General features: G+C 48.1%; 1 protein-coding gene across 2 annotated transcripts in view; it reads right to left on the bottom strand.

Moving 5' to 3' along the window:
- Positions 1-745: 745 nt before the first annotated feature.
- The window catches only part of LOC135975576 (P-selectin-like), a 31,150-nt gene continuing 17,679 nt past the window's right edge, over positions 746-14,216 (bottom strand). Inside the window, exons 5-8 of one of the 2 annotated variants that reach the window (XM_065566897.1) lie at positions 5,921-6,244; positions 4,076-4,189; positions 3,561-3,607; positions 746-3,041 (exon numbers count right to left, since the gene is read on the bottom strand). In XM_065566897.1, coding sequence (XP_065422969.1) covers positions 2,880-3,041; positions 3,561-3,607; positions 4,076-4,189; positions 5,921-6,244 — 647 coding nt within the window. In that variant the 3' untranslated portion in view covers positions 746-2,879. The remainder of the gene's footprint in view (positions 3,042-3,560; positions 3,608-4,075; positions 4,190-5,920; positions 6,245-14,216) is intronic. The other variant, XM_065566899.1, reaches the window with a different exon arrangement.

Below are 14,216 nucleotides of genomic sequence, written 5' to 3' on the forward strand. Positions count from 1 at the left end.
TGTTCATTCCCTCTAAAGCATCTGGCACTGGTCAAAGACAGGATACTGGGCGAGATGAACCATTGATCGGACCCAGCCTGGCCATTCTTATCGATATTGTAAGGCACATGTAGAGTCTTGGTGTAAATGGGTGAAAACCTTAATGACTCCAGCATATGTGGTGTTTGTGGTGGGTATTTAGTCACCCAATTCTTCTTCTGGAAGGACTGCCTCTGCAGATTTGCCCTGGGTGGATCTGCAGAGGCCATATACCCAATGAACAACAGTTACCACTGAATAACCCATCGTTTGCATTAATGAATGAAACTGATGTGGCTAAAGACCTACCCCACATAAGGGGACCAAACCCAGTCTTGGTGCAATCACAATGCAATTCGATAGCTGTCTTTTCTTTTGGGAGTTCAGTCTTGAAAACTGGTGATGCCATGTATTAGTTAATAATGAATTGATGCAGGTATTAATAATAAGAGAACATTTTGCAGGTGTTCACATGGTTGCTGTGCTGTTTCTTCTGGTTGTCTCCTTATGGCATCCATGAGTTGTGGTCTGCACAGGTTATATCTCATGCATCTGCAGTAATCATAAAAATCAGTGCGTCATGGGGAGATTTTTGGGGGGTCTCTCCATTTTGGGGAGCCCAACAGTACCTTTGGGTTATTTTTTCTGGGGGTTTATCTAAAATTATTATTATTATTGATTATTATCTAAAAGCACAATCTACTTACATCACTAGATATGCAAACTAGATACAATCAACTTAGGCTTGAATAGAGACTGGGAATGGCTGAGCCATTACAAACATTGAATCTATCTCCCCATGTAAGTATTCTCACACTTCTTATCAAACTGTCTGTACTGGGCTATCTTGATTATCACTTCAAAAGTTTTTTTCTCTTACTTAATTGGCCCCTCAGAGTTGGTAAGACAACTCCCACCTTTTCATGCTCTCTGTATGTGTATATATATCTCCTCAATATATGTTCCATTCTATGCATCTGAACTCCACCAGAGAGGTCCTTTGGGGCCATCTGCCTGTCCCAAGTCAGGATAAAGGAGGAGGTTGGGCGTGGGGCTAGCAACTCCACCCCGTAAAAAATTAATCTGCTACAGAAACGCCAACAATAGAGATAACAGAGACTTTTAGCCTGGAAAAAGAAGGGTCTTCAACTCGAAGACGCATGACGCTGGGTGGTGAAAGTCGTGAGGAAGCCACTACGCCGATTACCCTTCTTGCAACCAGGAGGATTACCATCGGTACATGGAACGTGAGGACCATGTACGAGACAAGAAAGACGGCGCAGGTCGCAGCAGAGATGAGGAGCAACAACCTGACCCTACTAGGCATTGCGGTAGAACCCCCAAGGCAAGCGGAAAAGAGGCCGTCCAAGAAACATCTGGCGACGCGACCTTCAGGCTGATAGCATGAAAATGGGCTATACCTGGAACCAGCTAGAGCAAATGGCCCAGGATAGAGGACTCTGGAGATCTGTGGTTGGCGGCCCATACCCCGATTGGGGTGACGGGCATGAGTGAGTGAGTGAGTCTATGCATCTGAAGAAGTGGGCTGTAGCCCACGAAAGCTTATGCTCAAATAAATGTGTTAATCTCTAAGGTGCCACAAGTACTGCTGTTCTTTTTGCGGATACAGACTAACACGACTACTACTCTGAAACGTCACACCTTCTTGTCAACTGTTGGATATGGGCTATCCTGATTATCACTACTCTGAAACCACTAGAAATGAGGCTTTTTTTTTAAATTACACATTTCCTTTTTCATTTTACAGTAAAGCCACGCAGACACGAGGGGACAAATCCATTCCTGGTGTAAGTAGGTACATCTCCATTACAATCAGTGCAATTGCACGCGCTTAATCCTGGCCTATACTTGCTGTAAAAGCTCTAGTTAATATTTAAAATCTGCTGGCGGAGCAATTCACATTGTTGTTGTTTGGCTCTTGAGTGGGTGGAATCCAGGGAAGCTGAATTCACTCCCAACAGAGGCGCCTACTATGTGCTTAGAAAGATTAAACTAGGGGTTCTCAAACTGGAGGCCAGGACCGCTCAGGGGGTCATGAGGTTATTACATGGGGGGCCGCGAGCTGTGAGCCTCCAGCCAAAATCTCGCTTTCCCTCCAGCATTTATAATGGTGTTAAATATATAAAAATGTGTTTTTAATTTATCAGGGGGGTCACACTCAGAGGCTTGCTATATGAAATGGGTCACCAGTACAAAAGTTTGAGAACCACTGAATTAAACAATCATGTCAGTTTCATTCATGAAAGTATGCAAAATTGTTCTTGAGCCTTATCAGCATTATTGTACATCCTCCAATGTAGAGAGCATGGCTCTTCGGAGGCTTTTCTTTCCTCACTCAGCACAGTTGGCATCTTCAGCAGAGGACAGTGCTTCCCACAACAAGATGGCAGCATTTTCCATACTTGGGTGGCTCAAGGGCTTGGCTCTCGGTCACTTATTCAAATACAGTGCTGGTAAATAGCAACTAAAACTTGCTACAATCTGATGGCTGGTGAGTTTGTTAAATGAATTTCTGGTCTCGACTCAGTTCCTAGTGAACCACTGTCCACTGCACAACCCGTTTCCTGGCTGCAATCGCAGCACATAGACCAAGAGTAGATGGGTTAGCAGGACTCTCCGTCTGCCCACAGAATTAGTCTTTCCAGATTACAGTTCAGGCATGTTGGTGGAGCAGGAAATGAGGGAATCTTGCACTGCTACCTGCTCTGTTCATAACTAGTGGACTTTGATCTCCAAGGACATCTTTTACTAAGAGCTAATTCGTTGTTTCATGGAGACTTGCATTTAATGGACATGTGAAATGCTGGTCACTCCTCTGTTAATTCCCACTAGCTCTTCCCCTAGCGATGACGAGGGTTGACTTTTGCGTAGATGTCATTGTCATCTCTCTGTTTTGGCCGTATCTTCACTTCCGTGTAAACAACCTCTTCCTCTGCGTTTGTGTCCCTTTCGTGGAAGATCAAGTCAGCGTAAGTCACCTCATCAGCTGGTGGTGGAGAAGACTGCAAAGCAAGACAAAAATGAGTGAAGACTGCTTGTTCTTTTCATGCCCATATCATACTGTTATAATGCTAGACCATCTTCCATTGACAAGGCACTGTGAAAGAGTGTGCTGACTTTTTAGGAAGCTGTATTCTGATTATGAAACACCTCTAAAGTTCATGGAGCAAATGCTGCATTCTCCAGTATTTTGAGGTTTCCCAGTCCCACTGCCTAGAACCAATGCTGCATTCTCTATTATCGCTAAAGATCCTGTGCAATGACTAATTTATGTCTCTTTATCTTTGCTCCAAAGCTAATTCTTGATTCCCCTCTAACTTTTCAAATGCCGTACCACTCCTGATCCTATTCAGGACTAGTGCTGCATTTTCTGTTACTCTGAAGTTCTTGGAGCTGCAGTCTGTAAAAGCAGAACCGATTTCTTTATTACCTTGTATTCCTGGAGTTGATGCTCAACACCCAGTTCCCCTATGTCCGAGAGAAAAATTAAACGCGCTCTTATGATAAGCTCTCCAACTCACCGTCTCCATCTGATTCATCTCTGCCTCTGACATGCTTTGAAGTGGTTCTGGAAAAAAAATGAAGTCTTGGCTAAGCTGGTTATTCTCTGATGACCTTTGGGTCATTAACTGAAGGAGTTAGTTGTCAGTCTCGTTAATTCATAGTGGAGCAGTATCTACAGCCCACACGTTCCCACCCGAGCAATTGCCAATAATTGGTGGCTTTGTTGGCAATCCAGCCAAAGGTGGAATAGACGTGGAGACTGAATCCACCTTTCACAGCTTGAGGTGCTTCCTCAGGTCAGGGAGGAGACATAGAATAGTCCTACCATTGCCCAGGCGGCATCTGTGCTTAGGTATGAGACTTCACTAACTAGGGCTGCCAGTTCACCACCGCTGCTGTACGTTCACTGGCAAAAATTCCCCAAATTACTCTTTATTCAGCTAAAGGAAGGACACAAAGAAGAATCTATCGGCATCCTATGAGCTCCCCTCATGCAGAAATTGCTTACATTTATTGTCCAAGTAAACCTTACCTTTGGAGCACTGTCTCCATCTCCACAAAAGGATACCGAGCACCAGCAAGAAGAGAAGTGTCCCAGCCACAGCCCCAGGAACAATGTAAGAGCTCATTGGCCTTTGGTCAGGTGCTGTTGAAAGAAACATTAATTAGCTGCTGTCCTACTAGACGGGGCTACAGAGGCAGGGGAAGTTGAGTTATTACACTCCCATCACCACTAGTTCTAGGGAAAGACAACATAAGTTGGGTTAGGCATTAGCACCTCTACAGGAGTCCTGCTGGACAGGGGCAGGGGACGATGCTGTGAGCTAGGTCACTAGACCCCCACCACCACCCGAGGAGTCCCGCGGCAGAACAGGCGAAGGAGAAAAGGGAGACTGGGTCGCTGCTCCAAGACTATGGGAAGCATGACACCAACCTGGTGGATTCATTTGTCAGAAGATGGTATTTGCAATGGGCTAATCAGTTAGGATAAAGTAAGGACTAGCTTACACCCTCACGCAGAATCAAACTGGAACCTGTGCTGAGGTTCAACAAGATTTCCCTCGTTTTAAAAAAAAGACAGTATTCTGCAGTTATGGTCGAAAACACTGCAGCTCACAATAGCGGTACTGCCGTGAGTGGGTTTTTAGGGCTGTCCTCTAGACACTTGTTGTTTTTGTCCAAGACTGAAAGCAGAATCAGCAATATACCGAGAGGCATTTCCATCCTGCTCAAAATTGGGAAATACTGGAAATCTTCTTATGAGAGAGCCTGTCATGGTGAAACTGACTGTTCAATACGGGCGAGAAGAGCTTCTGAACCTGGAGGTGCTTCTCCGAACCTCTGAACCCTTTGTGATTTACCCAAGTGGCTCCGAGAATTCTGGTGGGCAGCAATGCTCTGCTGCTCGAGGGACATCAGGAAGAGGGGGGAGTTGCAAGTACTTGGATGACAAAAAAAAAGGATGGGCAGGATCTGGAAAGCCACCGGGAATCACTGACTTCTCACTGCAAATCTCTCCATAGCTTTGCCTTCTCCTTTGTTTGCCAGCAACTCCTTTCCCATCAATATCACTGCATGCAAAGTATTAGCATTAGCTCTTCCTTTCCTAGTCCTTATTCTTCCCTAGTAAATACAGTGAAGATCTGAGAGGAAAATGCTGCTATTTACCATGGATGGTCACTCTGGTTCCATTTCCACCACCATTTTTACCTAAGTCACATCTGTAAATGGCTGTTGACTGAGGATATATTAAAATAAATGTCTCCCCCTCCAGTATTCTGTGTTCTTTTCCCAGCCTGGCCATTTAACATCCCCTGCTTATCAGAGGTTAAAGTGATGCTTTCACTTAGTTCCACTCATAGCTTTATGATGCATGGCAAGACCAGCAAACCATCCCCCCACCCCGAATGTTCAGTCTGGAGAAGTTGCCTCCTGCAATATGGATCCTTATGTGAACCGGATCTGACATAAGAAGCAGCCCCAGGTTTCACCCATCCACAAATCAGACATGAATTCATGTCTTACTACCCTGCTATCGCTCACAAATTCCAGATTCCAGGCACGCAGGCAGGCTTTGAATGTACCAATGGATGTGCATGCAACATGGGCAAGCATACGTTTAGAGACTAATTTGAGGCCATGTGAAACATTTGGCTGTAAAGGATCTAAAATGGAAACATTGTTCCCCCTTAATACTGTCCTGCAGGGCTCTATCTTGCAAGGAATTTAGTGCTTCTGGGCAGGTGTGGAGCACCCTCAGCTCCCATTGAAGGTGGAACTGAAGACACTCAACACCTTCCAGGAGATGTGTGTTCTTGTTCTCACTCGCTCGCCCCCATTTCCCCAAGAAGATCAGGTAGGAAATTCTGGCATTTACTCTCGATGGTCACTTGGGTTCCTGTTCCATTCCCAGAGAGGTTCCTTGCTGTGATCCCCACCTCACACACGTAGGTTCCATTATTAGATGAATTCACATTCTTCAAAGTGAGAGAGGCAAACCCATTGTCCAAATGCAGGGTTGTGATCACATTGCTGTCATTCACCAGCTCTTTCTTTAGTCCCTCAGTCCCATAGTTATACCATCGCACATACATGGTGCTGTGGTTATTGACTGTCTTGAATGTACACTTCATGGTAAGTTCTGAGCCTTCGAAATCACTGACACTGGTTGGGGTTTGATTCACCATCAGGTCGGTAATTTCTGCAGAAAGAGAAACACAGATGATGGCACCTTCATTGAGAAATAGTTCAATGTGCGAGCAGACAAGGGCACATGTACAAAATGAATCTCTCCACTCCTGCTGTTTAGTTTCCCCTGCTTGTTAAGAGCTTAAACAGATGTTCTTTTGTTTGGCCCCATATAGAGCTGTTTCGTGCATGTCAAGTCTTTTCTGCTCTGTTTAGTGAGCAGGTAACCCCAGAAGCTTCAGTCTAGACAAACCTCCTCCAACAATGTGACTTCTTACCCGAACTTTGTGTACGCCTGACACGCCTGCCAAATTCCTTACATTCAAAACCTTCTTGAGACCTATTTCGCTCCACCAGCCCAACGCAGGGCAAGAGAGAGGGTGGCCAATTCTCCTTCATTACAGAAAAATGGGATTCACTGAAGGACGTGGAATGGGCAGTTCTGAGAAGTGATGCACTTCTGCTGGCAAGGGCAGGGGCGTGAGGATCAGGGTGCAACCCTTATTCTGGGCAGGGCTGTGCTTACAGCATAGTGAGAGAGTATCAGCAAGTCTTTTTAGCACTGGTTTTACTGGGGGAAACTTCAGCAGCTCCAGGGCTAGGCGGCAGCTCAGCAGGGGGTTTGAGAATCTCCATGGCCCCCAGATGTTGGATTGAAGGGCCTAAAGCCCTGTGTGGATTTAGTCCTTTAGTCTCTCTGTGTCTGACTTCCCAATCTACTGTTAGTACGTCTGCCCGTTCTCCCCGTTTTGTCTGTCTTGTCTGAGTGTGTAAATTCTTTGGCTCAGGGGCTCTCGCACTATGTCCATGTACAGTAGAGCTGATTGCAAATGTTCTAGCAAAACTTAGCTTAGACTGAAAATGCCAATGCGCTGACGAGAACTGATTCACCAAATCTACTACAGATTTGACTCCACTTTCGTCAAAACACACACCGGTTTCTGTTGGTGTTCCAAGATCCACAGGGTTCAAAAAAGAACTAGATAAGTGCCTGGAGGATGGTCCATCAATGGCTATTAGCCAGGATGGGCAGGGATGGGGATGCCCAAAGCTGGGAATGAGCGACAGGGGATGGATCACTGGATGATTCCCCGTTCTGTCCATTCCCTCTGGGGCACCTGGCACTGACCACTGTCAGAAGACAGAACACTGGGCTAGGTGGATCTTTGGTCTGACCCAGTCTGGCCGTTCTTATGTTCTTCTGTCCTGCGAGCTCCAGGTCGGGAAGTCTAGTCTCGGGGCGGGTGGGCTCCCCACGCTGTGGCAGAGTCAGGTCTCTAGGGGCTCTTGTTGTCTGCTAGGCTCCCTGCTCGAGCCAGGGCTCTTGGCACTTCCAGTGTCCCTGCTATGGAGCTGGAAGCCTGGAAGTTCCAGGACCAGCTCCCAAGGGGTGCAGCTCTGGGGTAGCTCCACCATGCAGACTGCCCCGGGCTGGAGATCCCAGGGCTTTTAGAGTCCTGGGCCAGTGACTCCCCAGGCTGCTCTACTTGTAATTGCCCTCTGGGACTCTGGAAGCCCTCGGGTCCCCGGCCCTGGTGCAATCCTGATCCGTCTTCTTTTGGAATGAAGCCAATTCTGAAACAATGAAACTTCTCACAAACTGAAACCACCAGCTCTAGTGTACAAGGCCTAGCACAGTGGGGCCCACATGTTGGTTGAGGTCTCTAAGCACTATTGCAAAGCAAACACTAAATAACCTATTACTCAGCATACAACTTCAGCCTGACTCTGCTCAACCCTTTGTGGGTTTGGGTTAGACTCTTCGGGGGCTAAACTAGAGGGATGCCCATGTTTTGTTACTTCTGTAAGTCAAGCACATTGCATGCACCAGGGACTCTTTGCATACCTCTGTCCCCACAAGGTCCCTGGCGGCCACCCTCCCATCCCCCTCTATTTCAGGGACTCCCTAGCCCCCACCCTCGTGCCAGGAGCTCTGTGTCTCCCTCATTTCTTCCCCCCACCCATGCCACAGTCCCCAATTCTGCCCCAGGCCAGGAGCTTTCTGTGCCCTAATTTTCTCCCTTTCCACCATTCCAGGGCCCCCCATTCTCCCTGCATGCTTGGGGCTTTGGATGTACCCTCATTCCAGCATTATCCCCAGACCAGGTCCCCCAACCTCCCCATGTCGGGGGCTCTGTGTGCCTTCCCCTCCTCCCTTTCCCCACTGTTATTATTTCTCCTCTTCCTGCCCGGGACATAAATCACCCAGAGTGTCAGCATGTCACACTCTACTGGGGGAAGGAGCAGAGATGAGACGGGAATGTTTTTCTACTGGAAAGTGTTAATTGGTGCCACAAACTGGTTCTTTGATTTAGACAGTTACAGAGGTGCTTTGCTCCAAGCTGTTACTCTGCTAAACAGGGAGCAGGCACTCCATGTGTCCCCCACTTTCCCCTTTGGGTTTTCTGATTTCCCCAATATCAACAGAGTTCTGCCCAGTGATGCCTTCAATACTCCCTGAAATGTTGGAATTGATGGGCTGCGGGGTTTCAAATTATCGTGTCACAGACCAAGAGAAATGCCATCACGTTGAGTGCACTGTAGCTGTGTCAGTCCCAGGATATTAGAGACAAGGTGGGTGAGGTAATAGCTATTATTGGACCAACTTCTGATGGTGAGAGAGACGAGCTTTCACGCTCCATAGAGCTCTTCCTCAGGTCTGCAGAGGTACTCCCAGCACCACAGCAAAATGCAATGCTTAAACTTCCACATAGATTTCCACCCCAACTTCAACAACCACCACCCATCCACCCAGCCATTAAACTCTCTGGGGAACACTCCCACACTAGCATCAACTTCCTGGACACCACCATCAGCTTCAACAATGGAACTCTGCAGACAACCCTAGACAAGAAACCCACAGATCACCACACCTCCCTTCATAAACCCAGTAACCACCCCAAACAACCAAGAAATCTGTAATCTACAGCCCAGCATTCAGACAGCAGAGAATACGCTCCTAGGAGACAGTCTGAGACACACACCTTAATGCACACAAAACCGCCTGCACCAAACACGGACATTCTACTAGAGAAGTAGATTGCATCATGGAATGGGCTGTCCAAATGCCCTGAGAGAACATGCTTGAATACAGAAATAAAACCTCCTCTGACTGCACACCAGTTGCTACCTACCGCACAACACTGCAACCTATATGGGGTATCATCAAACAACTATGACCCATACTCAATGGGGACCACATCCTGAAACAAATCTTCCCTGAACCCCCACTTCTGACCTTCAAACAACCCCCCAGCCTCTCCAAGGGCATCATCAGATGTAAGCTCCACACAGACCAGGACACACCAACTCAAAGCAGCACCAGATCCTGCCAGAATAACAGATGCAAAATCTGGAGACAGATCTCCACTGCTACAATGATCAACACCCCCCACAACTCACCTTTCAAGATCCACGGATCCTACACAAGCCTATCACAACCTGTGGGGTACCTCATCCAGTGCACTAAATGCCCCAATAACAACGATGTGGGTGAAACCAGACAATCACGATGCTCTTGAATGAACTCACACAGGAAAATGCTAAAAGACAAAACCACCCTGTCTCCGGTGGGGAACACTTCCTCAAAGGAAGCCTGCACAACGCTTTCGAAAGACGAGCCTGGGAGCTTAAATTCATAACTCTGCTAGACACTAAAAATCATGAACTGAACAGACACCGGATTTATGGCTTGTTACAACAATCTGTAACCCCCTAACCCACTCTTTTTGTCCTATGACTGCAGAAGTGTTAACGGGCCACCCTGCCTTGAATGGTCCCTTAAAATAGGTGTTAACTACTTATGCTAAACCAGCCGTTCTACCTTGTATTCACCTGTGACTCTCTGAGTAAGGGCACTTCGATACTGAAAATACTGCATCAGCCCAGCTGCACCACTGTCTACACAAGAGATTCGGTCGGTGTAACTAACTACATCGTTATGCCGACATAGGTCTGTAGTGTAGACCAGACCTAAGTTTCCAAGAGCTGAAGAAGAGCTCTGCGTAAGCTTGAAAGCTTGTCTCTCTCACCAACAGAAGTTGGTCCAATAGAAGATATTCCCTCATCCACCTTGTCTCTCCAGTTGTGTATTAGGCCTCACAGGCTTAGCCAGTTAGAAACCTCCCCTCACACCCCATCTCAAAACAGTTTTTGAATATCTGGGGCTTGACCCTGAATTCCTTGTGCAGACAAAGCCCCCACAGAAATCAGTGGAATGCAGGATCAGGACCATTGTACGTACCACAGAATGTCCCCCAGTTTTCCCCACAGCTCTGCCCTTTACACTTTGTGCTGCTCCATGTCCCCCAGCACCACCTGCCCCAGCTGTCTGGAACCAGGCCAGTGTCCTGAGCTCCCCGGAAGGGTTTTGTAGAACAGAGAAGGAAATGCTGGTATTTACCATCGATGGTCACTTGGGTTCCAGTCCCAGGAGATGTCCCATATTTGCTCCCAACCCCACACTGGTAGGTTCCAGAATCAGTGACGTCAGCTTTCTTCACAGTGAGGGAAAGAGACCTCTTTTCTGTATCTCCTGATAATCTGATTCGATCTGTTCCATTGGATAACTTTTCTGTTACATAGTTTCTGGTTTTATACCATGCAGCAAACCACTTGGTTGAATTATTCCTTGTGTTGAATGTACACTCGATGGTGAACTCTGACCCTTCCACTGCACGGATAGAAGGGGGTGTCTGATTCACCCCAAAGACAGCAGCAGTATTTTCTGCAGCTCCTGAAACACAAAGTTCAGCGTCACTATTTACATTATTGCAACAGGAGGAAGAATTAAATCAAACAAAATTGTTTGCAAATGATCCAATGCAGAATGTTTCCATTTCTCTACAAGGAAGCCAAGTGCCAGAGCAGGAACTCTCTGCTGAAGGTCACGGCATGATGTTCAGAGCGGTGAGTGGGGAGGGCTCAGACTGGGCAGTTTACACAGGCCCCACTGGCACTGTTAGCTGGCCTGTCCCACTGGCATTGTTAGCCGGCCTGTCCCACTGGCTCCAGTCTGCCGTACGAGCTCCAGGGGGCCTCTCCCTAAGTGTCAGCGAGAGAGCACTGGGTGGCTCCTAGGGATCTAGAGAGAAGCCCAGATGCAGGGAATTGGGCCTGCAAGCCCCACGGTGGAGTGTCTGCTCTAGGGTGACCAGATGTCCCGATTTTATAGGGACAGTCCCGATTTTTGGGTCTTTTTCTTATATAGGCTCCTATTACCCCCCACCCCCTGTCCCAATTTTTCACACTTGCTGTCTGGTCACCCTAGTTTGCGCCAGGGAGGCAAATCTCAAAAATGGGCCAACCAGAGACTTGAGGGAGGGTTCAAAGAAGTGAGCTAGAGATGGGAGACACGAGACGAAAGGAAGGTAGATGGGGGAGAAGACTGAGGGAAAGAGAGAGCTGGGAGTGGAAAAGAAAGGATGGGAGAGAAAGAAAGTGAGTGTGGGCAAATCAGGGGAGAGGGATAGAAAGATGTAGGAGGCCTAAGGAAAGGGGAAGTAAAATAGACAAAATGATGTCAGGAAAGTCTGACATGGAAGGAAAGGACAATGATCATTGCTGTTATTTATACTTATTCTCATTGCACCTAGTCTCACCCAGTCTGGCCGTTCTTATGCGCTTATGTCCCGCGAGCCCCAGCTCGGGGAGTCGGGAGTCGAGTCTCGGGGCGGGTGGGCTCCCCACGCTGTGGCAGAGCCAGGTCTCTAGGGGCTCTTGTTGTCTGCTCGGCTCCCTGCTCGAACCAGGGCTCTTGGCGCTTCCAGTGTCCCCTGCCCTGGAGCTGGAAGCCTGGAAGTTCCAGGACCAGCTCCCAGGGGTGCAGCTCTGGGGTAGCTCCGCCATGCAGACTGCCCCGGGCTGGAGATCCCAGGGCTCCTAGAGTCCTGGCCAGTGACTCCCCAGGCTGCTCTACTTGTCCACAGCCAGGGCAACGGCCTCACAGCCCCAGCTCTGCTGGGAGCTGCACTCAGTCACTCAGCTGGAGTGCATCCTTCATGCACAGGAAGTTCCTCCTCCTCACCCCCTCTGCTCTTTCGACATGTGCCTATTTCTAGTTTGCCTGTATCGCTGTGTCTGTCTGATTGTCAGCTTTTCAGGGGAGGGGCCATCTTCTATTGTACAAGTGTCCAACATGACAGAAAGAACCGGAGTACTTGTGGCACCTTAGAGACTAATAAATTTATTTGAACATAAGCTTTCGTTTTGTTAGTCTCTAAGGTGCCACAAGTACTCTGGTTCTTTTTGCAGATACAGACTAACACGGCAGCTACTCTGAAACCTACATGACAGAGTCCCAACTCGAGCCTTTAGGCCTGACTGGGAGGCAAATTGATAATAGTCAGAACAGGGACACCTACTGTTAAGGATGCCTAAAGGTTTCCATGCTCAGTCCTGGTTTTTCAGTTGCTCAGAATTTTCCAAAATTTTTGCTTATTGGGCTATTGCTTATCTGTGCAAAGGTGAAAATTTGGGGAAAGATTAAGCCAAAGCTAAGTTTTGATTATGAGAAATGTGAAGAAACACACTTTTCCCTGTATAAAACAAAAATTCAGTGCAATGTTTTCTTTAAAACCTCTGCAGCCAAAACACTTTGGGATAAACTGCTGACATTTACAAGGGAACAGTTATAACAGGGGAGAAATGTCTGTGAGAACTGGGTTGGATTCAGCTGGATTTAGTCACCTGTGACATTCACAATGCAGCCATGCATCCCGGTTTTTACAGCCAGCATTTATAAACCAATATTTATAGTGTGTGTAGGGCCAACTTGACTGTGCAGGCCGCGGGCTCCCTAATGCTCCTGTCTCACTCTGCGCCACTGTCTCAGCTGTGCAGTGAATGAGGAGCTCTACCAGGGATCGGGACATATCACGGAGTTACCGGGCGATGCTCTGGAACTGCTCCATATGAGGCCAGTCAGGACCCCGAGGGAGCCTCCCCTCTCTGAGCATATTGTCACCAGGGCAAGAAGCTTACACAGCTTCGACCTTCCTGGGTCTGACCTCAGAGCATTCAGCATCCCCTTCCTCACCGTGCGCAGCCTGCAGCGAGTCCGCCTGGGCGGGGCTCCTGGGGAAGCCAAAGGGCCCTGCACCCCAACTCCGCTCTCAGCCAGCCATTAAAACAGAAGGTTTATTAGTCGACAGGAACACAGCATAGAACAGAACTTGTTAGCACAGAAAACAGTGACTTTCAGCCAAGTCCATCTTGTGGAGTCCTGGGCCAGATGCCCTGGACTCCCCTTCTTCCAGTCCCCCCCACGCAGACTGCCAGGTTCCAGCAACCTGACCTCAGACTCCCCCATTGCTTCTCCTCCTTGTCTTTTTCTCGCTTCCCAGGCAAAGTGTCACCTGGTCGTCACCTGGTTGCAGCCCCTCCTGGGTGTAAGGTTATGAAGGGGACCGGCCATAGCATATGTGCAGGCAGCTGGAGCAGCCGCACCTGCCCCAGAGGGTCTCATCCAAAGTCTCACACCCCTATTCCCACCACCGAGGTATTGGTGTAGCACACAGGGAAACTGAAGCACACACAGTATTCATGCAAAACAGTAAAACTCACATCAGCTCAACAGTAAGACTCACAGAGGCTCACATAGAATCATAGAAGATTAGGGTTGGAAGAGACCTCAGGAGGTATCTAGTCCAACCCCCTGCTCAAAGCAGGACCAACCCCAACTAAATCATCCCAGCCAGGGCTTTGTCAAGCCGGGCCTTAAAAACCTCTAAGGATGGAGATTCCACCACCTCCCTAGGTAACCCATTCCAGTGCTTCACCGCCCTCCTAGTGAAATAGACCCTATCCCTACTCTCCAGTGTATCTACCTCTCCCCCCAGCTTAGCATCATCTGTGAACTTGCTGAGGGTGCAATTCATCCCATCATCCAGATCATTAAAAAAGATGTTGAACAAAACTGGCCCCAGGACTGACCCTTGGGGCACTCTGCTTGATACCGGCTGCCAACTAAACATCGAGCTGTTGAT

This window comes from Chrysemys picta, chromosome 14 (genome assembly GCF_011386835.1).
Source record: "Chrysemys picta bellii isolate R12L10 chromosome 14, ASM1138683v2, whole genome shotgun sequence".
In the NCBI taxonomy this organism is placed as follows: Eukaryota; Metazoa; Chordata; order Testudines; family Emydidae; genus Chrysemys; species Chrysemys picta.